Raw genomic sequence first — 26,270 nt, forward strand, 5'->3', positions numbered from 1 at the left:
TGTTTTGGGGCCACACCCTGTAATGCTCAGGGGACAATCCTAGCTCTGTACTCAGGAATCAATCTCCCCAGTTCTGTGGGAACTATTTGAAATGCCAGGGATCAAACTCAGGTTGAACACATGCAAGGCTAACACCTTACCAATGTGCTATCTCTCTAGCCTTTATCTACCATTTTTTTCCCCTGCATAATCAAACTAATTGAATACAAAGTGTTAGCATTGTACTTAGGTATCAGAAATAAGGGTAAAATGTGAAAACAAGAAATATTTCTAATTAAAAATCTTTACTGTTATTATTTATTATTGGTTTAAATACTATAGAATTTCAGGGGTTTAACTTCATTTCACATTCACAACAGAGTTTCAGTGCAGATACTACCAAAAGACCTCTCTACTTATTTCTAATCTTCCTTTCTCTTCAGTAACCAAGTCTTTACAATAAGGCTAGGAATTAGATTTAATGTTTTCTTTCATCAGTTTATCTCCTTTGGACACTCATAGTTCACATGCAAGTGAAAATATCAGGTAATTGTCGTTTGTCACTTTCTTGCTGCTTTTACTTTGTTTCAGACAATTTTTATTTTAATGACAGAGTAATATTCCATTGAGTTTTTACACCAAAACCACTTTTTATTGTGGAGCTGGGGACCAAAGCCAGGTCTCATGCATGGAAAGCATATGCTTTGCTTCTGAAACACATCCTAAATTTATCATGGTTTTTAAAAATGATTTTTTTTTAAATCTGTTTCGGGGCCACAACTGTAGGTCTCAGGATCTATTCCTTGCTCTGTAGTAAACAGTGACCCCTGGTAATGCTTGGAAGATTCTATAGTATTTGATCCAATAATAACTAATAACAGTTAACAATTTTAAATTAGAAATATTTTTTGTGTCCACATTTTATCCCTATTTCTGATAGCTGAGCACACTGCTAAGACTTTGTCTGGAATTCAGACCAGTAGTAACTGCATGCAGGGCAAGCACCTTGCCTCCTCAACTGTCTCTCCGGCTCCACCACAGCTGCTTTATCTGGATCTTTGTCAATAGCATTTTTGGTTGTTTCTATAGTTTTGGTATTGTACATCCTGCTATAAACTCAGGGGTGCACATATTTTTTAGAGTTTCTTAAAATACTGAGTGTATGCCAGTCTCACTGGATCATATGGAATTATTATTTGAGGGGCGAGAATGACTGCAGATAACCATACTTGGGTTGAGTGCTTACTTGCTTGTGGTATTTTCTGGAGGGGGTCATAAGCTTGTTTGCAGTGCCTGTCATTATTCCAGTCATGCCCTGGAGAATGCACACTTTGTTGTGATGGGGGTCCCCATTGTCTTGCTATGGTCCTTGCACATTTAGTTGTGGTGCTCACCAGGGTTTACACATCAGGCTAAGATGTTCCCCCAAGGGCTGTACTCTTTTATTTGTGGTTTTTATATACTGCTTTAGGAGAACATTTTCTTTATTTTGCTCACCAGGTTAGAGTGCTCACCAGGGATTCCTTTGGTGTTTTTACATCAAAATGCTTGTCAGGAATTGCATTTCCTTGGTACTTGCATATTTTTCAGTTGTGCTGCTCACTGAGAATTTCATCCCTTTGCTGTGTTAGTTAGACACACCTGGCTGCACTGTCTTGGATCACAGACAGTAGCACTGCCAGATAATACTCATTATATGTGTTTATTATATGGGGATATTTGGAGTATTTGGGTTTGTTTGTGTTTTTAGTTTGGGGCCAGACTCAGTGATGCTCAGAGGTTACTCCTGCTTCTGTGCTCAAAAATTACTCTTGGAATTACTTGGGGTCCATATGGGATGATGGGGATCATACATGGTTCAGCTGCATGCAGAGCGAGCACTCTACCCACTGTAGTATCTCCTCAGACACAATATGGGGATATTTATTCAAAGCTGGGTCAGTCGCATATAAGGCAAGCACCTTACCTGCAGTACTGTCTCTTTGGCCCCTAATCTTGGAACATCAGTTTATCAGACATGCATTTTAGCCTTTGGAGCTATCTCTCCATTCCCTAAATTCTTATGTATTTTATCCTTTGATACTAAGAATAAAGCTCATAATTTCAAGTTTTTCCTCAAAATAGCATTGTTTAAATAAACATAGCCAGAGGGACCAGGGATATATAGTATACGGCTTACATGCTCGAGCCTGGCATGATACAGCCCCCAAGTATTGCCAGAGTTGGCCCTGGAGGTCCCCAAGAATCACCAGGGTTACCCTGGTAGTCCCTGGCACCACAGAACCTGAGTAGCACTACATGTTGAGGCTGTAGCATTGAAATACCATCCCAGTTGGCTGAGTATCACTCTGGAAAGTTTCTCCTACCCCTAAATTGAGAGAAAATAAAAACATAGCAGAAAGATCAGGAATTTTAAAAATGAAAAAGAAAATAAAGCAACAGATAGGCCAAGAATATAAACATTGGTATCTCCTGGATGATGTGGAATATTAGAATTCAGCTGCTTTAGTTAGTTAAAGTCAGAATACTAAATTAAGGGACTAGGAGACCTGGGTTTGACTAAAAACAAAAGAAAAGTAGAAAAGTTAGTTTGAGCATTGGTACTATTTACTTCATTAGATTTGTAAGGAAAGAATCCCTGAGGTTCCTGTACATATCCCTCAGATCAGTGTTTGGCAAAGTTTAGTTCCTGAAGTGATATCAGGTTTGGTACTCATTTTTTTTTTCTACTTGCTCTTCTTTATTATTTATTTATTTATTTATTTTTATTTTTGGATCATACCTGGCAATGCACTGCCTCTGCACTCAGGACTTACTCCTGGCAGTGCTCAGGGGACCATATGGGATGCTGGGAATCGAACCCAGTTTGGCCTCATGCAAGGCAAATGCCCTACCCGCTGTACTATCACACCAGCCCCGCTCTTCTTTATTTTTAAAGTAGTTTAATGTAAGTAGGAATATAAGGTAAAGGGAGAAGGAGGAGGAATGCTACACCATTTGTTCTGCTATGGTTTTAAGGCTTAGATCTGACCTTGTTCTAGACAAGAAGTCCCTTCATAAGTTGATTTGTTTATTTGGGGGTTTAAAAACCAAACTATAGGGGCCAGAGTAATAGTATAGCAGGCAGGGCATTTGTCTTGCATGCCGCTGGCCTTAGCATCCGCACCATCCCATATGGTTCCCCAACCCCACCAGGAGTAAATCCTGAGTGTAGAGCCAGGAGTAAGATCTGAGCACTGTCAGGTTTTGCCACAAAACAAAAAAGAAAAAGACCAAATAATAGTACTAATATAGAGTATTAATATGTAGTTTCATCTGGAATTTTTAAGCATTTTTTTTGCACTCATCTTAAGTTTTCTGCCATTATTGTCACAAAAGAGCTTCCAGAAGCAGCTGTGACCACATACCTCCTCATTCATATCCAGAATAAAGGAGTGTTTGCTTCTTCCTATAGTCAGTATTGGTAGATAGTTCTTCACGTGTCTCTTGTGTATCTTCATCTCTTGTTAATAATGACTCTAGATGCCTTTATTCTCTTGAGAATGCATGGATAGTGGACAACTTTGAAAGATGCAAATTTGTTTACAGTCCAGCAGTAAAGGCAGTATGTCTTTGTTCAAGCTTATCCACCAATATGAAATCCTTTGAGCTTCCTCTTTTGGAGTGCAGGCATCATATAATCCTCTTCATTTTTCATAATAGGCCTCGCAGTTTAGGAAACCAGGACAAATGCTAATACTCTGACACTTGCTGTTACTGTAGATCTTTATGTCTGACCCAGCAATTTTGCATCTTATTCAATGTCTCTGAAACTATGTCAGGCTAACTTGTTAGCTTGGAGGTGAGGTAAATCTGGGACTCTAAATTTTTAAAGTTATTTAGCATTATTGTGTAAAAGTTCTGAACTTATACTGATAAGACCATTATTGAATGAATCGTTCTGACGAAGACAATGGCTTGGATTGATTAAAAGATGTTACCTTATCCACTGTGGCAAGGAGTGATATTCTGTTGGCCTATTTATCTTATAGGATATGTTGTTGGAACAAGAAATGGGGTCATCCACCAACCCAAATAAACTATAAGAAATAGTGGAATAAATGTTGGAGTGATTATCATAAACTTCCTGTATATCCAAATTAAATAAGTGTTTTTTAATAACATTCTAAAGGAGGATATAGCTCAGGGGTAGCTTGTATGCTTCATATATGAGTCCCTGAGTCAATCACCAGCACCCAAAATAAAAATTTAAAACAAATTTTGTAACTTCAGAAAGAACCAAAAAACTTGTGCCATGATTAAGTGTCATCTTTATTATGCTGTTTCTCACCTATTTTATTCCAGGCTTGTGCGGTGGCATCAGCTAAGCTAAATGCCCTTCTTCAGACCAAAGTGATTGAAAATCAAAACGAAGCATGTTATATATTAGGGAAGCTTGAACATGTTCTAAGACAGTCAATCAAGGAACAGACCGAAATCTACTCATTTCTAATTCCTCTTGTACGTACCCTGGTTTCCAAAATTTATGAACTTCTCTTCATGAACTTACACCTGCCATCTTTACCTTTTACCAATGGAAGCTCCTCGTTTTTTGAAGATTTTCAAGAATATTGCAGTTCAAATGAATGGCAAGTTTACATTGAAAAATATGTAAGTTTTATCCTTTTGAGTCAGATATTTTTTGACTAAATTATCAGTGTGTAAAAATAAGTACTGAGCTTTGTATGTTTTTTTCCTAAGATTGTACCTTATATGAAGCAATACGAAACCCACACATTTTTTGATGGTCATGAGAACATGGCACTTTATTGGAAAGACTGTTATGAGGCCTTAATGGTGAATATGCATAAACGAGACCGGGAAGGAGGAGAAAGCAAGCTCCAGTTTCAGGTAAAAATTACTAAATATTCTTAGAATCTAGCTTTTGCTTAGGCGTGGCTTTGCTTAAGGGACCTGGGAGTTACTAGATTGACAGTTTATTGCTAGGATCCAAGCATGCTCTGCTGCTCAAACCATACAGTGTTGAGCACCGCCTGGGCCACTTTGGTGGTGCTCAGGCATGTAGAGTTCACTCAGTAACACTTGGTGTTCTGTGGTGCCACAATCAAACCCTACTTGGGCTCATATCTTGTAAGTACCCTACTATGGTACAGTAGCATTGCACACACAAAACAGTGCTAATACTATTGTAAACTATGATCTCTTAGGAAGAACCTAATTGATAATACAATTTTTTGGGTTTGAGGACTACACTTGGGCTGCAGCAATAGCACAGTGGGTAGGGTGTTTGCCTTGCACACAGCCGACCAGAGTTCGATTCCTCCACCCCTCTAGAAGAGCCTGGCAAGCTACCGACATTACCTTGCCCTCACGGCAGAGCCTGGTAAGTTACCCATGGCATATTTGATATGCCAAAAACAGTAACAAGAAGTCTCAGATTGGAGACGTTACTGGTGCCCGCTTGAGCAAATCGATGAGCAACGGGATGATAGTGACAGTGAGGACCACACCTAAAGTGCTCAGTTGCTACAAGTTGCCTGGCTCTGAGCTCTGAGGTTGCCAGGGTATCATATGGGGTGCTGGGAATCAAACCCGGGTCTGCCACATTCCAGGCAAGTACCTTACCCAGTGTTCTATCTTTCTTTTAAAAGGTAGATTTCTAGGAGGGTGCTGAGTGAATTACTTTGTTTTACTTTTACTGAAAAGGGGGCAATAGATGTAATAAATTTGGGAACCTTAGGTCTGGAGGAATAGGTTCTAGACTAAGTAGACAGTGCCATTTTCCTGCTATGGAATGTATCAATTGTGTTTTCATCTTCATTTCCATCTGTGCTAATATGTCTGTTTCAGTTACTGGGATTTCTTCTGCCTCACTAACAGACCCCCTTTTCATGAATCGGAAAAAAGGGATTGATCCTAATTAACTCTTAAAGTGCACCACAAATTGTCCTGACTCCCAACCTTCAAAATGATCTTTTTTTTTTAATGTAGGAGTACTGCTATTTATTCAGCCACTGATTAAGCTGACTGAAGCAGGCATAAATTCCACATTACTTTTTTAAATAAATTTAATTTTATTTTCATAGCTTTTCATAGTAATTGTTTACATTCAACATTTCAACATCAACACCAATGACACCACCATTCTACCTTCCCACCACCACCCAAGCCTGCCCCATAAGTAGATGCTAGCTAATTTATTTTGCATTGCTTGTTATGAGTAGTATGAGTTGTCATGCTGCTGTGAAAGTGGTAGTGAAAGCAGCCGCGTGCTCCTGTAATTCTAAAATTTTTAAATACTTGGGGTCTGGAAGCATCTTTGTGAAGAGCTGCACTCTTTTGAGATTCATTTGCGCTTAAATGGCACCTAGAGGCAGTTCTTAAGCATGACTGCCAGAAAACCAGAAGGTTGTGGATATGGGGGAGGTTACCTATCCCCGACTCCAAAGCCTGGAGTTTCCAGTCACAAGTCCTGCATACCTGAAGTTTTCCGCAGATTCATTCTTATGCGTGGGGGCTCGAACAAGACTGTGAAGGGCTGCCATGAGCGTGGCAGTGGTTGGGTTCTGGAAGTTTGTGACTGCCAGGGCTCATTTGGGGCAGGTGGAGGGACACACCTGCTCCCCTCCGAGATGCCCTGGTGAGATCAGCCTGGCGTGTGCTGGGGAGGCATCTCTGCCGTGTGCTGCTCTCTTCTGGGATTTCTTTGTGAGTCTCTGAATCATGGCCAGAAATGCGCTTAAATGGTCTGATTTTGATCTCTTTCAAAATTTATTTATGGTTCTCTAAAGCAAGGCCGATAAATGAGCTTATATAGCTGAGCCGGAGGTGGTTTGTGAGTGTGACTCCCACATACCTAACTTTTGGCCATTTAATTTCTTGGAAAACTTGGTCCCAAGTTGGTTGGAGTCCAGCCAGAGGCATAGCAGCAGTTTTGGGGTATGAAGAAGCCTGAAGACACAGTCTGGCTGCTGATGGTGCCTTCAGACAACTGGAGGTACAGGTTGACCTGCTGGGTGGCACTGTACCCCTAGATCATTTTTATTTTTGACTCCTCCTTGATTTTTCATTGGCCACTAAAATGGAGCACTAGAGTCTCCTCAGTTTCTGCTTCACAGAAGAGGGTCCAGTTCACAGTAAACAAGCTTATAAGCAATAACTGGAGCTACAGATAGAGGGAGGAAGTATTTGCCCCATTTTTTACTGTGTCATTTTCATTAGGTAAAGTTTTTAAAAATAATTTAAAACTGAATGTATCTATGTATGCTTTATGCTGTTATTTATTGTTGTTTATTTCAGGAGTTCTTTGTGGTACCATTTACTCGAAAAGCACGACAGGAGAACTTGAGGTATAATAATATGCTCAAACAACTTGGTAGTCAACACCTAGTAGCTCTGAGTCACTGGAAGACAATACAGCTCTATCTTACATGTGAAAGGGGACCGTGGGCTGAAAGGTAGGAATATATTGTTTCTTAACTAGTACTTTTCCTTAGAATCCTGGCCTAGGATTTTTTGAGCTAATGGCCTTTACAAACCATTTTTGTTTGTTTTTAAAGCATTGAATGTAGGGGTCCTAGAAATGGTTCAATGAGTGAGATGCTTGCCTTGCACACGCCTGGCTGAGCTCAATCCCTGGCATCCCCATGGGGTCCTGCAAATCTTGCCAAGAGTAATCCATGAGGACAGATCAGGAATAAACCCTGAGCACTGCTGGTTGTGTCATCTCCCCCCCTCCAAAAGTTGAATATATAAAAGATTGTTTTCGTTAACCTAAATGGTTTATGTGATTTGTTGTCTTAAGATGTTTTAACTTTTGGGGCTGGAGTGATAGCACAGCGGGTAGGATGTTTGCCTTGTATTCGGCCGACCTGGTTCAATTCCATATGGTCCCCTGAGCACCGCCAGGAGTAATTCCTGAGTGTATAAGCCAGGAGTAACCCCTATGCATTGCCGGGTGTGACCCAACCCCCCCCCCAAAAAAAAATAATAATAATAATAAAATGTTTCAACTTTTTTGTGTAGTGTTTTCCAGGAAGTAAAAGGAGTAACTTCCTTTTTGCCATATGACAAAGAGTTTAAGATTTGTACTTCTTTGACCTTGGCTTAGTGGTACTGTGCATTTAACTATTGTATAATTTATTTACTTTTGCCAAATCCTGTTTTTCTGAATCACATATATGTATATAGATTGTTTAACTTTATAATAAACTTTAATTACATGGATGATTGTTAAAGAGGCAGATTATCTTTTCACATAACAATAGCCTCTGGTACATAAAGGCTTTTTTACTTTTAAAGTCAGTTATCTAGTATGTTCTTTGTTGCTTTCCTTTTTACAATGTCATATCTTAAGAAACCATTCCCAAATTCAGGTTCATTAAAATTTATGTCTGTTTTTTTTTCTAAGAATTTTAGCTCTTATTTAAATCTTTGATCCATTTCAAATTTATTTGTAGTAAAATTATTTGATTTTAAAAATTGTATGTGGAATAAAGTCATTGTGTAGCTGATTAAGAAATTCTACATTGTTCTCGTTACATTACATTATTCTTCTCCCAGGGTTGTTGTTTTTTTGGGAGGGTCAAATTAGATAATGAATAAGCATGTTTTATAGAAGTGGCTAAACAAATGCAATTTTCCTGATACTTTCTTATTCTAAGTCTACAAATCTTTATAGCTTTAAGTGAATTAATTTTACTTATTACTTGTTAATGTTCTTAGGAAACAAAGAGAAATACACTGGAAACTATCAAATGTAGAAAATTATTCCCGCATGAGGCTAAAATTGATTCCGAATTATAACTTCAAAACCCATGATGAAGCTAGTGCTTCTAGGGATAATTTAGGTAAGTTCCAGTGATTGCTAATTTGTTGAAGATAGTGAGGATAGTGATAGGGTTTTTTTTTTTTTCATTTTTTCACAATTATTTACTTTGGTATCTAGTTGGTTATATATAACTCTGACTTCAATATATGATTGTTCACAATTGGTAAAGAAAGGATGATAAGTCATGAAATTATAGTTAGTGGAGAATATGTTGACTCATATCCATTTTGATATATTGAAAAAATAGTTCCTGTTCCTTTATCTTTGGCATATTGAGACAAACCAAAATGAAATATTTAGAAGTCTAGCAACCCTTTAGTATTTCTTTAATATATTGTTCTCTTATAGAAATATCAAGCTTTGTGTCTTAGAGTTCTTATAAATTTTTAGGAAATTCTTTCTTTGTAACCACCCCATTTATTTTCTTTACCATTTTAAAATTAGATCTGTGAAATATCCACAAAATATTAAATCATTGACAGTCTTGTGTAGACTAAATTGTAATTCCTTTGCTTTACCCATCTGAGCACCTTATGTTTAGTTACTTAATTGCAGATAAATGAGTATCCATTTTTATGTCTTAATTTTTAAAGTTGCCTTAATTATTGGGCAATGCAGTTGATGTCATAAGTTTAATCAGGAGAGCTATGATTATAGCCACTTAGAGCTTTAACTTCTAAAATAATTTAGAGATAGCCAGTGTTTATTCTTAATGCAAAATAATGATCCTGTAATGTTAGAAATATTAACTTTGAGATTATCTTATGTATGAATAGTCATTTGGACTCCCTGTACATTTTAGAAACATTATACTTTATTCTTACAATTTGTTTTGTTTTGTTTTTTGCTTTTTGGGTCACGCCCAGCGATGCACAGGGGTGACTCCTGGCTCTGCACTCAGGACTTACTCCTGGCTGTGCTCGGGGGACCATATGGGATGCTGGGGATCGAAACTGGGTCGGCCGCATGCAAGGCAAATGCCCTACCCACTGTGCTATCGCTCCAGCCCCTCTTCTTAAAATTTGACTGTACCCAGTTGTCCAACAAACATCTGGTAAATGATTTTAATCCAGTTTCCATCTAGAAAGACTTAAAAAAAAGTATTTTCTTTTTTTTTTTCTGTTTTGGCCAATAAGGAAATCCCATCACAGAAAATTTAGTTCTTCTTTCACATAGGTACCCAAACATAATTTTATGTACCTTCTAATTTGTCACAGTTGTTTTAAGTCTGAGAAAATGAGCATTTCTTTTCCCTCATCTCTGTTTTTCTCTCTAATGGTTTTTAAAAATATTCCAAATATCATGATAAGAAAATAGTACGAAGAAAAATTTCGTACTTGTTAAAGTGAAGACATCGTTCTTTTTTAAAAAATCTTTTTTCCCTCTTTGTCAAAGAACTTGGATTTACAAAAAGCTATTGATAGTTGAGTTTTAAGCATATAATATTTCAAAACCAGATCCACCCCCACCTGTCAACTTCCCTCCACCCCTGTTCTCTTATTCCCTCCCCCCCTCCCCCTGCCCCATCCCTGCCTGTCTACTTGACAGACACAGAGTTCCAGTGGTCACAGCTTAGATCTCATGTTTTCATGTTGTTGAGTCTGTGTTTTGGATACATAGCTCCATCACTCTCCAATATTATCAGTATCACTGAAGCCCTGATTGAAGGCATCAGTCTTTCAAACCCTATAAAATTCCCTGAATTATATTTCAAAAACGCAAAATGTTTTTTTTCTTTTATTTATTTATTTATTTAAAACATTTTTTTTATTCGTGAGTCACCGTGTGGTACAGTTACAAACTTACCACTTTCGTGTTTGCATTTCAGTCATACAGTGATTGTTTACCCATCCCTCCACCAGTGCCCATTCTCCTCCACCAGTGTTCCCAGTATCCCTCCTACCACCCCCACACTATCCCCCACTACCCCACCCTGTCTCTGTGGCAGGGCATTCCCTTTTGTTCTCTCTCCTTTTGGGTGTTGTAATTTGCAATAGAGGTATTGAGTGGCCTTCATGTTCAGTCTGTGCTCTACTTTCGGCACACATCTTTCAACCCTAGTGGGTCCTACCAACATCCTCTACTTGGTGTTCCCTTCTGTCTCAGCTGCCTTTTCCCCCAGCATGTGAGGCCAGTTTCCAAGGGTAGACCTCCTGGTCCTTCTCTCTACTACTCTTGGGTGTTAGTCTCCCACTCTGTTACTTTATATCATAGAGATGAGTGTGATTCTTCTATGTCTGTCTCTCTCTTTCTGACTCATTTCACTTCACAGCTATCACAACATGATAGTTTCCAAGTGCGATTCTTCTATGTCTGTCTCTCTCTTTCGGACTCATTTCACTTCACAACTGTCACAACATGATAGTTTCCATGTTGATCCACTTATATGCAAATTTCATGACTTCATCTTTTCTAACAGCTGCATAGTATTTCACTGTGTAGATGTACCAAAAGTTTCTTTAACAAAGTTTTTGGGCACTCGGGTTTTTTCCAGATTTTGGCTATTGTAAACAGTGCTGCAGTGAACATACAAATACAGATGTCATTTCTACTATACCTTTTTGCCTCTCCGGGATATATTCCCAGGAGTGGTATTACTGGGTCAAATGGGAGCTCAATTTCTAATTTTTTAAGAATCGTCTATATTGTTTTCCAAAAGGGCTGAACCAGTTGGCATTCCCACCAGCAGTGAAGGAGAGTCCCTTTCTCCCCACATCCACACCAACACCAGTTGCTTTTGTTCCTTTGGATGTGGGCCAGTCCCTGTGGTGTGAGGTGGTATTTCATTGTTGTTTTAATCTGCATCTCCCTGATGATTAGTGATGTAGAGCATTTTCTGATGTGTCTTGTAGCCATTCGGATTTCTTCTTCGAGAAAATTTCTGTTCATTTCCACTCCCCATTTTCTGATGGGGTTTGATGTTTTCTTCTTGTAGAGTTCAACCATTGCCTTGTATATCCTTGATATCAACCCCTTCTCAGATGGGTATTGGGTGAATATCTTTTCCCATTCTGTAGACTGTCTTTGTATTTTGGTCACTGTTTCTTTTGAGGTGCAGATGCTTCTTAGTTTAATATAGGCCCATTTTTTTTTTTTTATCACTGTTTTCACTTGCTTGGCCAGTGGCATGTCATCTTTGAAAATACCGTTAGCATCAATGTCGTGGAGGGTTTTGCCAACTTTGTCTTCCATGTACTTTATGGATTCTGGTCTGATGTCTAGATCTTTAATCCACTTTGACCAGACTTTTGTACATGGTGTTAGGTAGAAATCTGAGCCCATTTTTTTTTTTCATGTAGCTGTCCAGTTTTGCCAGCACCATTTGTTGAAAAGGCTTTCCTTGCTCCACTTCACATTTCTTGCTCCCTTATCAAACATTAGATAATCACATATTTGAGGGTGTGTGTCAGGATATTCCACCCTGTTCCATTGGTCTGCGGCTCTGCCTTTGTTCGAGTACCAAAAACTAAAATGTTTTACCTATTCCTTGTTTTTATCTAAATATATTCATTATTCTCATGTAAAGACTGCCAATTTTTTATGGGTTTTGTGTTTTCAAGTACTGTTACGCTTACTTACCTCAGCAATTAAGTTTGTAAGTTTGTGGAGCCATTATTTGTGAATTTGTAGAGAATTCAAAACAGGTTGTTAACAGTCAGGAAAGGATATTTCTACTGAAGTACAGTTTCTGAAGTATTTTTTGGAATATTTACTCTTGTAAGTTGTAAAACTGGAATAATTTGAATAGTCAGGTATATCCTTTAGTATTTAAAAATTTTGTTTTAAGAACTATAGAGATAAATGCAGTGGGTAAGGTGCTTGCTTTGCACAGGCCAATTGAGGTTCACTCCTTGTCACTGCCTGTGACACCACCCCACAAATTAGTATCCATCAGGAATAATCCCTGAGTGCAGAGCCAACAAGTTAGCTTTCAACACTGCCAAGTGTGTCCCTCTAGTTTTTATTGTTTCGTTTTTGCAAATTATTGAGATGTAATTACAACACTATGAATGCTAGGTATAGAAATATTTAATATGTGTCTATCAAAATATATAACATCTTTCAGAATGATCACACTAAGTTTATTTAACATCCTTTATCACAAGTAGTAAAAAAATTTTTTTTGATGGTGAGAACTTTTAAGATCTTTCCTATTAACTTTCAAATATACAGTATGATGTTGTTGACTAGTCATCAAGTTGTACATTACTTTGCAGGATTTAATTATAGTAAAAAATATTTGGTTTTAAGATCTGAGGATAGTTCATTGGTAAGACTTTGCCATACAAGAATGAGGCCATGGTGTTGAAGCCCAGTACCAACATGCGAGGGTGATACCTAGTCCCACAACCACAAAGTATGTGGTTGCTGCTGCATAAGTGTGCAAGCTCCAACACCATGTTCCCAGTCATCTCAACAACTGCAGCAAAGTAAATGAGAAAATTACATACATGTTTTGGAGTAAAGTTTATTCATACTTCCTCAGTAGAAATTCTTATTATCATGTAAACCTTACATAATTTCTATTGTCTCTGAAGCCTTGGAACCTCTCTCCATAATTGTCTTCTTTTTTAGCATTGCTTTTTAACTTTCTACTATTCTTACCAGTTTTTTTTTTCTTTTGGGTCACAGGGGTTCTTTTTGGACTCACAGGGGTTACTCCTGGCTCGTGCACTCAGGAATTACTCCTGGTGGTGCTTGGGGGACCATATGGGATGCTGGGAATCGAACCGGGCTGGCTACATGCAAGGCAAATGCCCTACCTGCTGTGCTATTGCTCCAGCCTCTCTTCTTGCCATTTCTTATCTTGTTTTCCTAAAACATTTTTGATGATGTTCTAATATTCATACACCTCATCTTGTCATTTAACCTGTCCTCTCCTGGGTGATCTCATGGTTCCACCACTGTGTGTGTCTATAAATAAAAATTGTTTCTATCTATGTATACTTGAAGCTTTGTACCTGTATTTCTAATTCTAACCTGCTGTTTAAAATTAGACCAAAATTTCCAACTGTCTATTGGATTTGTTTTATTGCTGTTGAGAATCTGGCAATGCTCAAAAGTTACTCCTGGCTATGCACCAAGGAATTACTTCTGGTGGTTCTCGGGAGACCATAAGGGATGCCATGAATTTAATTTGAACATGGTCAGCCATGTTCAAGGCAAACACACTACATGCTGTACTATGGCTCTAGCCCCATTATTGCCTATTGGATTTCATAGAGGCTTTCATGTAATGTTTCTAATAATGAGCTTTGTTCATTCATCTAGTCTTCATTCTATATCCTGCTTTTTCTATATTTTGTATTATATTTGTGATCATTCTCATTAGTTTTTCAAATTAAAATAATACAAACTATGAATCTATCTTCATCCCTCTCAGGATGAAGAGGGATGATATTCATACATGAAAACTCTTAGTATATAGTGTCCTGTTGTTCTCTTACATATCTTTTTAATGTTTTTCCTCATTTTTGTCCACTCTGCTTACCACATTTAGCTTACCATGTTGTACTGTCTTTTCCTCCTTTTGGCCTATAGTTCTTTTCAGTCAGTTTCTTTACCAATATCCCATCTTTGAGCTATGTCCCCTGCTCAACTTACACTTTTAATCAAATAGTTTCATCTCCAGAAGTTCAGTTTTCTTTCTGCATGAGATAATCAAGACTTCTTGATCTTCAGTTTTATTGCATTCTGATGTGCTTTGTTTTATCAGTTTTTGCTTACATTTTAGCCACATTAAAAAAGTATTTAGTAGAAATAGGTATCTACTTGTTCTATAGGCAGTATGCCAATATTAGCCAGTAAGTCCTAATGTAGAGAAAAGCATGATCAAAGATATTTATGCATGGAAATTAATATAATTAGTATTCAGTTTATAAAAATGTTATTGATTTTATTTTATGTTTAATATGTTATTTGTTATTAAGCAGGTATTCAACACTCACAGCCTTCCAGTGATTCTTTGCTTTTGGAAGTGGTGAAACAAGTAAAAGTTAATGATATGAAGGAGGATAAATTAGACCTTCCTGAAGAGGACTTAACCGCCAGGACAAATATGTACGTATAATGATTTGAAAGGACTAAAAATATTTTTGTTGTGAAGAATAGTATTGTAAAATTGTGGAAGATAGTTAGCTCAGCAAGTTACTGAGAGTATCTCACCTGTGCAGCAGAGCCTAGCAAGCTCCCCATGGCGTATTCAATATGCCAAGAACAGTAACAATAAGTCTCATAATGGAGATGTTACTGGTGCCCGCTCAAGCAAATCAATGAGCAACAGGATGACAGTGATACAGTGATTATCCTTTTTGGTTTTTCTCCATTTTGTCATCATAAATACTGGAATTTTGCCATTTCGGAATCATTCTATTTTTAACTTTTTCTTTTGGGTTACCTTTATTATGGGAGGTGGGCACCTCCCAAGAAAGTGCTCAAGCTGGGGGTACTACCACCAGTAATACTCAACCAGTCCAGCCAGCAGTTCACTGGAAATATCAGAGGATGTGGTGCTGCTCAGCCCTTGTTTCTTCAGTTACTCTCTCCAGTAGATATAAACAGTCTTCATAGGTGATGGGGAAATAGCTCAAGTGGTAGAACTCATGCCTAGTATGTTGAGACCTTGAAATTGCCCCAGTACCACGTGGCACAAAAACATTGCAGGCTGTCATCCTGGTCACCCCCAAGCACCAATGGAAGTAGTTCCAATTTTTTTTTAATTTTTTAAAAATTTTTTAAATTTTTTAAATTTTTTTTATTTTCTTAAATAAAGCAAGAGTTGGAGTGATAGTTCATCCCATCATTGGGTATGATCCTCAAGCACCTTTAGAAATGACCCACAGGACACTGAGCTGGTAATAGTTCAATTACTGCCTGTTGTAGCCTGAGCACTAAAAGTTAAAAAATAAAATTAATAAAAATAAAATAAAAATAATTATAGATAGCTTGACTTCGCAGCTCAAGATCTTAGAAGAGGACCAGCAAAAGGAACCCAAACCAGATCGAAGGAAAGAAATAATAAAACTTAGAGCAGAAATTAACGATATGGAAACCCGAAAAACAATCCATAAGATCAATGAAACAAAGAGCTGGTTCTTCGAGAAAATAAATAAGATTGATAAACCGCTAGCAAGACTCACAAAGAAAGAAAAAGAGAAAACCCTAATAAACAGAATCAGAAATGAAAAGGGGGACATCACAACAGAAACCAAGGAGATTCAAAGGATCATCAGAGACTACTTTGAAAGTCTGTATGCCACGAAGCAAGAGAACCTAAAAGAAATGGACGCATTCCTTGACTCCTACAATCTCCCAAGACTGAGCCAAGAAGACGTGAAATACCTCAATAGGCCCATAAATATCAAGGAAATTGAAACTGTAATCAAAAGTCTCCCCAAAAACAAAAGCCCAGGTCCAGACGGTTTCACTGGTGAATTCTTCCAAACATTTAAAGAGGACTTGTTGCCAGTTCTCCACAAGCTTTTCCAGGAAATTGAAAAGACAGGAACCCTTCCGAACAGTTTCTACGAGGCACATATCTCCCTAATACCAAAAGCAAACAAAGACACCACTAACAAAGAAAACTATAGACCAATATCCTTGATGAACACCGATGCGAAGATCCTCAACAAAATACTAGCAAATAGAATCCAACAACTCATCAAAAAGATCATACACCATGACCAAGTGGGATTCATCCCGGGGATGCAAGGATGGTTTAACATTCGGAAATCAATCAACATAATCCATCACATCAACAAAAGTAAAGATAAAAACCATATGATCATATCAATAGATGCAGAGAAAGCATTTGACAAGATCCAGCACCCATTCATGATAAAAACTCTCACCAAAATGGGTTTTGGAGGAACTTTTCTCAAGATAGTCAAAGCCATCTACCACGAACCTAGGGCAAGCATTATCATCAATGGAGAAAAACTAAGGGCTTTTCCTCTAAGATCGGGGACAAGACAAGGATGCCCACTCTCACCACTTCTCTTTAATATAGTATTGGAAGTATTAGCAATAGCCATCAGGCAAGAAAAAGATATTAAGGGGATTCAGATCGGAAAGGAAGAAATCAAGCTCTCACTATTCGCAGACGATATGATGCTATACCTAGAGAAACCTAAAAGCTCTAGTAAGAAACTCTTAGAAACAATTGACCTATACAGTAAAGTCGCAGGCTATAAAATCAATACCCAAAAGTCCATGGCCTTCCTATATGCAAACAATGAGACAGAGGAAAGGGACATGAAAAAAGCAATCCCATTCAAAATTGTGCCCCAGAAAATCAAATATCTTGGAATCAGCTTAACTAAAGAAGAAAAGGACCTCTACGAAGAAAACTATATAACTCTACTCCATGAAATAAAAGAGGACATGAGGAAATGGAAACATATCCCCTGCTCATGGATAGGGAGAATAAACATTGTCAAAATGGCAATACTCCCAAAAGCATTATACAGATTTAACGCGATCCCTATAGGGATACCCATGGCATTCTTCAAAGAAGCGGAGCAAGCAATCCTGAAATTTATATGGAACAACAATAAACGCCCACGGATAGCTAAAACAATTCTTGGGAAAAAGATGATGGGAGGCATCACCCTCCCCAACCTTAAACTCTACTACAAAGCGGTAACAATTAAAACAGCATGGTACTGGAACAAAGGCAGAGCTGCAGACCAATGGAACAGGGTGGAATATCCCCACACACAACCTCAAATGTATGATCATCTAATCTTTGATAAAGGAGCAAGAGATGTGAAGTGGAGCAAGGAAAGTCTCTTTAACAAAGGGTGCTGGCACAACTGGACAATCACATGCAAAAAAATGGGCTTAGAACTCGACCTGACACCATGCACAAAAGTCAGATCAAAATGGATTAAAGACCTCAACATTAGACCACAAACCATAAGGTATATTGAAGACAGGGTCGGCAAAACCCTCCAGGATATTGAAGATAAAGGTATCTTCAAAGATGACACAGAACTAAGCAATCTAGTAAAAACAGAGATCAACAAATGGGACTACATTAAACTAAAAAGCTTCTGCACCGCAAAAGATACAGTGACCAGAATACAAAGACTATCTACAGAATGGGAAAGGATATTTACACAATACCCATCAGATAAGGGGTTGATATCAAGGGTATATAAAGCACTGGTTGAACTCTACAAGAAGAAAACATCCAACCCCATCAAAAAATGGGGTGAAGAAATGAACAGAAACTTTACCAAGGGAGAAATACGAATGGCCAAAAAGCACATGAAAAAGTGCTCTACATCACTAGTCGTCAGAGAGATGCAGATCAAAACAACCATGAGATACCACCTCACACCACAGAGACTAGCACACATCCAAAAGAACAAAAGCAACCGCTGTTGGAGAGGATGTGGGGAGAAAGGGACCCTTCTACACTGCTGGTGGGAATGCCGGCTAGTTCAGCCCTTTTGGAAAACAGTATGGACGACTCTCAAAAAACTAGAGGTTGAGCTCCCATTTGACCCAGCAATACCACTGCTGGGAATATATCCCAGAAAAGCCAAAAAGTATAGTCGAAGTGACATATGCACTTATATGTTCACCGCAGCACTGTTTACAATAGCCAAAATCTGGAAAAAACCCGAGTGCCCTAGAACAGATGACTGGTTGAAGAAACTCTGGTACATCTATACAATGGAATACTATGCAGCTGTTAGAAAAAATGAGGTCATGATGTTTGCATATAAGTGGATCAACATGGAAAGTATCATGCTAAGTGAAATGAGTCAGAAAGAGAGAGACAGACATAGAAAGATTGCACTCATCTGTGGAATATAGAATAATAGACTATAAGACTAACACCCAAGAATAGTAGAAATAAGAACCAGGAGATTGTTTCCATGGCTTGGAGGCTGGTCTCTCATTCTGGGTAACTCAGGGAAGGGACCACCAAGTAAAATGTGGTTGGAGGTCATGTGGGGGAAGGGTGAGGCGGGCGGAATACAGACTAGAGACTGAACACAATGGCCACTCAACACCTCTATTGCAAACCACAACACCTAATCAGAGAGAGAGAACAAAAGGGAATTCCCTGCCATAGTGGCAGGGTGGGGTAGGGGGAGACGGGTCTGGGGAGGGGGGGAGGGATGTTGGGTTTACCGGTGGTGGAGAATGGGCACTGGTGAAGGGATGGGTTATTGAACTTTATATGGGGGAAGCATGAGCATAAAGATGTATGGATCTGTAACTGTACCCTCACGATGACTCTCTAATTAAAAATAAACTAATTAAAAAAAAAATTTTAAATTTTTTAAATTTTTTTTATTTTCTTAAATAAAGCAAGAGTTGGAGTGATAGTTCATCCCATCATTGGGTATGATCCTCAAGCACCTTTAGAAATGACCCACAGGACACTGAGCTGGTAATAGTTCAATTACTGCCTGTTGTAGCCTGAGCACTAAAAGTTAAAAAATAAAATTAATTGACAATAAAATAAAAAACTGTCCTAACAGAATATGGCTTCACTTAAATAAACATATTAGTTGCAGCTTTTTGATGACAGTACTCTATTCTGAGTTACTCCTGAAGGTGTCATTTTATAGCCTCAATCGGAATTCGTCATGATTTGGATAGAATGTGCTTCGCATATGTATGAGACCTTGGAATAATCCCCTTTACTAAAAAAAAAAAAATAAAAAATCAATCATAATTAGTACTTGCAATAATTATTTCCAAATAGCCTCTAATGATGTGGCCCTTTATTTACAGATTCTTGTGAATTCTTCTGCTTGTAGTATAAAGATTCACTTTATTTATTTATTTATTTATTCACTTATTTTTTATAAGTCATAGATAAGTAAAACTTGTTCTTTGAAACTAGATTAGTTTGAAACTAAGTTGAAACTAAGTTTCAAAGAACTTAGGCATATTTAAATAGCATTTAAGTAATTTCGTCTGCAGTAGAATATTTTAAATAATAAATTGGATACTAATTTTACAGAATTGAAATGATTTGTACTTCAATGTTTTACTGTTTTTCATTGATATAGAACATTTTGTTAGAAGCTTTTTGCTTGTTGATTTTTTTTTTACAGTGATGAGAAAGAAGAACAGGATCAAAAAGAAAAATTGGTGTTGTCAGAAGACTGTGAACTTATTACAATAATTGACATAATTCCCGGCAGATTGGAAATCACTACTCAGCACATTTACTTCCATGATGGCAGTTTTGAGAAAGAAGATGGTGAGATATTCTGGGGGAGTAATATGTATTGTATAGTAGTTAAGTATCCAGTTTATCAATCATTGATAAGAAAAAAAGTAAAAAGGTTCGACTATGCAATAATCATATAAAGGGAGGAACGAAAAGCCAGCTTAGTGTTAATTATATTATTCAGTAATGTGTTAAAGAAAATGCTTTTTTTATTATTAATGTTTATGTGTTAAGGTTTGCTATAAACTTGTTATAAAATACAATCTTAGTTTTATTTGTATGTATGCAAATTTCCGTAAGCTTTTCACCCAGTTTTTTTCTTATAATAAAGGCTCATTTAAATTAAGATGCTAACATAAAGAGAATATAAAAACTGTTTCTAGAACATAATAATCAGGGGCTGGAGATAAGGCTTAGCAATAAAGTCCTGCATGTATGAAGTTCTGGGTTTGATCCTCTACACTGTACAAAATCAAGAGAGGGAGCTTGGGAGGTTGGGAAGAAGGAAGGAAAGAAGGAAATACTTAAAATTATTCTTTGTTCTCAGCAGAAAGAAGCGGAATAACCCAATTTTATAGTTGGGTTATTGTTTTGCTTTTGTTTGTTTCCATGCAAGACATATATGCTTTACCACTAATTTCATTCTCAACACCTAATAATTTTAAATAAAATAATCCAAACTTCCAGTAAATTTAAGAAATTGTTTTTCTGGGCCAGAGAGATAGATAGTACAGCAGGTGAGTTCTTGCCTTGCATGCAGCCGCTCCAGGTTTGATCAATAGCATCCTTATAAGGTCCTCCAAGCACTGCCACGAGTGATTCCTGAGTACAGAGTCAGGACAACATATGAGCATCACTGGATCTGTGTGACACAAAAGCAAAACAAAATAAAAAACCAAGAAATTGTTTTTCTGATGCAGAAATTGAATCTTTTTCCTAAGTGCTCTTTCTGAAACTAGGAGATGTTTTCTGTATGGCGTGAGTGACTCTTGATTAGATGCCCCCAATTCACTTGGCCTACTTATCCCTTTTCCAGAGAAAAATCACTTACCTCTGCCCTAGAAATCTACCTTCTTTAAGTGAATAAATATCAAGTCCTTCCCAATTGTACTTCAGACTATTACTTCCCCTTCCCTTGATCAATCTCACACTCTTTCTCCCACCTTTGTAAGTGATGCTGCCCACTGAGAACCACTCTTTAGGTGGTACTTAGTTACATGATTTCTTTTGTTTTCAGGAGTAGGCTTTGATTTCAAGTGGCCTCTTTCTCAAGTTCGAGAGATTCACCTGCGGCGTTATAATTTAAGGAGGTCAGCCCTTGAGATTTTTCATGTTGATCAATCCAACTACTTTCTCAATTTCAAAAAAGAGGTATGTAAGATGCTATTTTCCTGAACGCCCCAAAGTACTAGGTTGAAAAGATATGTGAGCTATTGAACTCTAAATAGAGCAACATTGGATACTGCTCTTTTAGTAAGTAAAAAATTGAATCCTGTCAAGAGTATAAGCACTGAGCTCTGCTGGTTGTGGCTCAAAATAAAACAAAAAATTGTAGGGGCCATGAAAATAGCTTGAAGGGATGGATTGTGTGCCTTGCACGAAGAAGTCAGGGTTTGATCTCTAGCTCCTTGGTGTCCGACCCAGCCCAGGGAGGTCACCGTGGGGGTGACCCTGGTGGCCCCTAGCACCTCCTGGCCAAGCAGAACTAGGAGTTTCCTTTAGGCCCTTACAGCCCATACCACTGGGAAGGGCCTTATAAATAAATAGCTCGGGGGTGGGGACCTAAACAAGTTTACTCATTTTTATGAAATTAGGTTTCAGTTGACCAAAAATGGGGCATCTATTCTAGAAGCAGAGTACATTAGTAAATGGTGTAAGTGGTTAAAAACACCTCTCTGAAACTATTTTATCTGAGTCCTACTGCCTCTATTATTAGCTGTGTAATCTTTGGTACTTTACTAAGGACCCCTAACTTCAACCTACTTTCCCTCTGTCATTCAGTTGGGGTCAGATTTGTGTCACCGTTTTAACAGTTCTCCCTAACTTGCCCAGTGTTCTTTTTGTTTTTCTCTCACGGTTGTCTTTCCTAATAAATTTTTTACATGTTCAATTCTGTCTTGCCATCTATTTCTCAGATGACCTGAATTAGCATAAACAATAACTAAACTTCTCTTTGTTCTGGGATCTAAGAATAACTTATATAAGATTTTCCTTGGCTATTTAAAGAGTGTTTATTTTTACATACGAATATGTCTTATTATTAAAAATAGGAGAGATAGTATGGCAGGTAGAGAGTTTGCCTTGCACACGGCTGACCTTGGTTCAATTCCTGACATCCCACATGGTCTCCCAAGCCTGCAAGGAATGATTCCTGAGTGCAGACCAGGAGTAACCTCTGAGCACCACTAGATGTTGGCCTCCCCAACCTCCCCCCACAAAAAAAAATTTTTTAACCCTATAGAAAAATGCAAAGCGTTTTTTTTTTTTTTAGAAAGCTGTGTCATATAATTTAATAAACATGTTCCTGGAAGGACTAGAGAGATAGTACAGTGGGTAAGAGTAAGACATTCGCATGTGACTGACAACGTTTTTCATTCTGCAACACCCCATATGGTTACCCGGGTCCCTCCAAGTTGATTCCTAAGCACAGATCCAGGAATAAGCCCTGAATGCCACCAGGTGTGGCCCCAATACAAAAACAAAAACCCAAACATGTTCCTGTTGTACATCTGTGTGATTATGTTTTTATTATGCTTTATTTTCTAGAATAGGAAACAGATTTAAAGAATAATTTACTAATCGACATTTACATCACTGTCATCCTGTTGCTCATCGATTTGTTCGAGCGGGCACCAGTAATGTCTCTCATTGAGAGACTTATTGTTACTGTTTTTGGTATATCCAATACACACGGGTGACTGGCAGGCTCTGCCCTGCGGGCTCCATACTCTCAGTCACTTGCGGGGCTCTCCGAGAGGGGCGGAGGAATCGAACACAGATTGGCCATGTGAAAGGCAAAAGCCCAGCCGCTGTGCTATCGCTTTAGCCCCTACATTTACGTACCCCTGAATAATTACAAAACAATGTAAAGTCAGTGTTATTATGCTTAACATAAAAAGGGGGTTAACAAATTAATTTACAATAACAGAACTAAGTTTGAACTAATTTGAGATAGTTTTCTGATTTTAATATCAGATAGTCATTCCAACAAACAAAGTTAGCTTCTAAAATTTTTCATGACTTAGCTTAATCAAGACTCAGAGAAAAATTGAAAGCCATTTCCTTATGTAGGCAAATCCATAGGAAAGTATTAGGTTAAAGATAGTTATGGAATGAGGGACTAGCAAGATAGTACAGGGCGTAGAGTACTTTCCTTGTACCTAGCTGACCTAAGTTCGAACCCTGGTATTCCATATGGTTCCCCAAGTACCACCAGGAGAAATTTCTGAGTACAGATCCAGGAGTAACCTCTAAACATTGTCAGATGTGGCCAGTCCTCCCTCTCCCCCCCAAAAAAGAAAAAGATTGTTATAGAACGAGACGGAATGGGAATAAGAAAAAGATAACTGGTGAGTATGGTATTCTTTGTGATGATGAGAAATGTTCCGAAGTTAGATAATGTTCATGATTGAACCATTCTGTGAATATCCCCCTCCAAAACACTGAATTATTTACTTTTGGAGGGTGAGTTCAAAATTAAATTATTAGTTAATTTTGGAAGGTGGCTTATGAATCATAGCTCAGCAAAGCTGTTATATAGTCATACTTATGGGTTGTTCTGATAAATTTTTTTAATTATAAAATGCTTTTTTATAGGTTAGAAATAAAGTATATAGCAGACTGCTGTCCCTTCATTCTCCAAATAGTTATGGAACTAGATCACCACAGGAGTTATTTAAAGCATCAGGATTGACGCAGGTAGGAAATTTCAATAGTCATTGTTTTGATGTTCATTTTATATCTCAGACTTTATATCTCAGTACCACTGAGTGTGGCCCAAACTTCTCCTCTCCCTGCCCTCCCCCCAAGAAAAAAGATGCCACATGGGGGTTAGGGAGATAGTTCTAAGGGCTATATCACATGCCTGGCCTTGTATAAAGAGGCCTTGATTGGATTTCCACCACCTATGGTCTCTCCTTAGTACTATCAGGTTTTTTATTAAAGTATTGAGTCTTCCATATATCTTGCTTTATGTGTACTGTAAATTTGTGAGTATAAACTAGATTCTTGAGCTACCAGTATGTAATTAGCAAGAAAGGTAAAACAAATTTATGAAAAAAATAATTATAATGTCTCTTTTAGAAAATTTTGTGTATCAAAATTCCATCTGTCATTTCACTATAAAGGTAGTTTTCTAAGGATTGCTAACATAATATTTTGTTTCAAAATGAAAGATTGTTTTAATATATTAAGATAGTTTATAAAATGTTTTGTTATGACCATTTTAAAATATAACAAAATATCCAAAGTTAGATAGGCCTTTAGAAATTAAATATTTTAAGTGTTTAAAAGAAATTTATTTAGAGAGTATATGTAATTGATTCTAGACATTTCAAACTGTGATATAAGATTTATATTGAGTTTGTGTTTTGTTTTTTCTTTTTGGGTCACACCTGGGGATGCTCAGGGTTTGCTCCTGGCTCTGCACTCAGGAATGACTCCTGGTGGTGCTTGGGGGGCCATATGGGATGCTGGGGATTGAACCTAGGTCGGCTGTGTGCAAGGCAAATGCCTTACCCCCTATACTATCGCTCCAGCCTCTATATTGAGTTTCTTACATCAAGACCAATTTATAAATGAGGTGAATTTAGTGAAAACTTTGACTTTATCTCCTTGTTAAAGCCTTTTTGTTTGTTATTTATAAGCCTTTTAAAAAGCCCTATTTATCAAGATTGTAGAGATACTGAAAAGACTTTGTTAGTACTGTCAGTAATAGTTATTGATCTTTAAAGATAAAGATCAATTTTGATTTTGTATTTTTTTCTTGTGCTCTGTCTAGAAATGGGTAAACAGAGAGATATCCAATTTTGACTACCTTATTCAAATAAATACAATAGCAGGAAGAACCTATAATGACCTTGCGCAGTACCCTGTGGTAAGTTTCATGTAAATCTAATGAATAGATTATTTATCCAATTTGTGTTTTAATTTTATAACACAAAAAGATGTGTATTATAGATTTTCTAGTTTATAAAAAGGTATAAAAGCTGGTTTTTCATTAAATTGTTATTGTTAATTGTTACTGTTTTGATTTGGGACCTACCCCCATGGTAGTTGGTAGTTAATCCTGGCTTGGTGATTAGTGGCTGTTTGCAGAGGTATTTGGAGACATGAAGTACCAGGGATTGAACACAGGGCTTACACATGCAAAGCATGTACCCCAACTCTTTGATCCATCTCCCTGGCCTATTAAACTATATTTTTTACACTTATTTTTAAAACAAAAGCATGAAACATGATTAAATTATAAGTTTTTTCCTGTTACTTTTTTGAAAATATTAAAATAGTATTATAGTTGCTTCTCATTATTGAATGGAAGATGAATTAATGTTTGTGACAGGGAATGCATTTTCCGTGACTACCTCTCTTAGTCTTTAGGTAATCATTTAATATGAGATGTAGGAATAATGCTTTTCTAGATATGAATGTCAAAATGATAAAATTGTGGCTCTTTTAGTTTCCCTGGATTTTACAAGACTATACTTCTGAAGAATTGGACCTTAGTAACCCAGCTGTATTTCGAGATCTCTCCAAACCAATTGGAGTTGTTAATGATAAAAATGCTCAAGCTATGAGAGAAAAGTGAGTACCTTTTATCCCTTTTGAAAAATACCAGTTGCTTTTTTTTATTTATAATGATTTCTACTTTGGCTAACCAAGTGGTAATTTTTAGAATACATGACTACTTTTGAAAATCAGTCTGATAATTCCTTCACTAATTCTTGAAAATAAAACATTAGTTATTCTCTAAAATTGTTTTATTTTCCTGTTTGACATTTTTTTGTTTCATTTGGGGCCACACCCAGTGGTGCTCAGGGTGTACTCTTGGCTCTGTGCTCAGGCATCACTCCTGGTAATGCACAGGGACCATATCAGGTGCCAGGATCAAACCCAGCTCAGCTATGTCCAGTGCAAGTGCCTTATCCACTGTACTATCTCTTCGACCCTGCTTGACTAATGTTTTTGTTTGGGAGCCACACTTGGTGGTGCTCAGGGCTTGCTCCGGGTTCTGTGCACAGAAATCACTCTTGGGGGGTTTGA

The 26,270-nt window shown here is 37.6% G+C and overlaps 1 protein-coding gene across 1 annotated transcript in view; it reads left to right on the plus strand.

The window, feature by feature from the left end:
* NBEAL1 (neurobeachin like 1) overlaps window positions 1-26,270 on the plus strand; it is a 163,039-nt gene that overhangs the window by 94,249 nt on the left and 42,520 nt on the right. The window contains exons 32-41 of the mRNA XM_055122038.1: window positions 4,324-4,629; window positions 4,720-4,869; window positions 7,279-7,436; window positions 8,704-8,828; window positions 14,743-14,869; window positions 19,891-20,039; window positions 21,247-21,380; window positions 23,826-23,927; window positions 25,009-25,104; window positions 25,687-25,811. Coding sequence (XP_054978013.1) covers window positions 4,324-4,629; window positions 4,720-4,869; window positions 7,279-7,436; window positions 8,704-8,828; window positions 14,743-14,869; window positions 19,891-20,039; window positions 21,247-21,380; window positions 23,826-23,927; window positions 25,009-25,104; window positions 25,687-25,811 — 1,472 coding nt within the window. The remainder of the gene's footprint in view (window positions 1-4,323; window positions 4,630-4,719; window positions 4,870-7,278; window positions 7,437-8,703; window positions 8,829-14,742; window positions 14,870-19,890; window positions 20,040-21,246; window positions 21,381-23,825; window positions 23,928-25,008; window positions 25,105-25,686; window positions 25,812-26,270) is intronic.

Source organism: Sorex araneus, chromosome X, assembly GCF_027595985.1.
Source record: "Sorex araneus isolate mSorAra2 chromosome X, mSorAra2.pri, whole genome shotgun sequence".
NCBI lineage: Eukaryota > Metazoa > Chordata > Mammalia > Eulipotyphla > Soricidae > Sorex > Sorex araneus.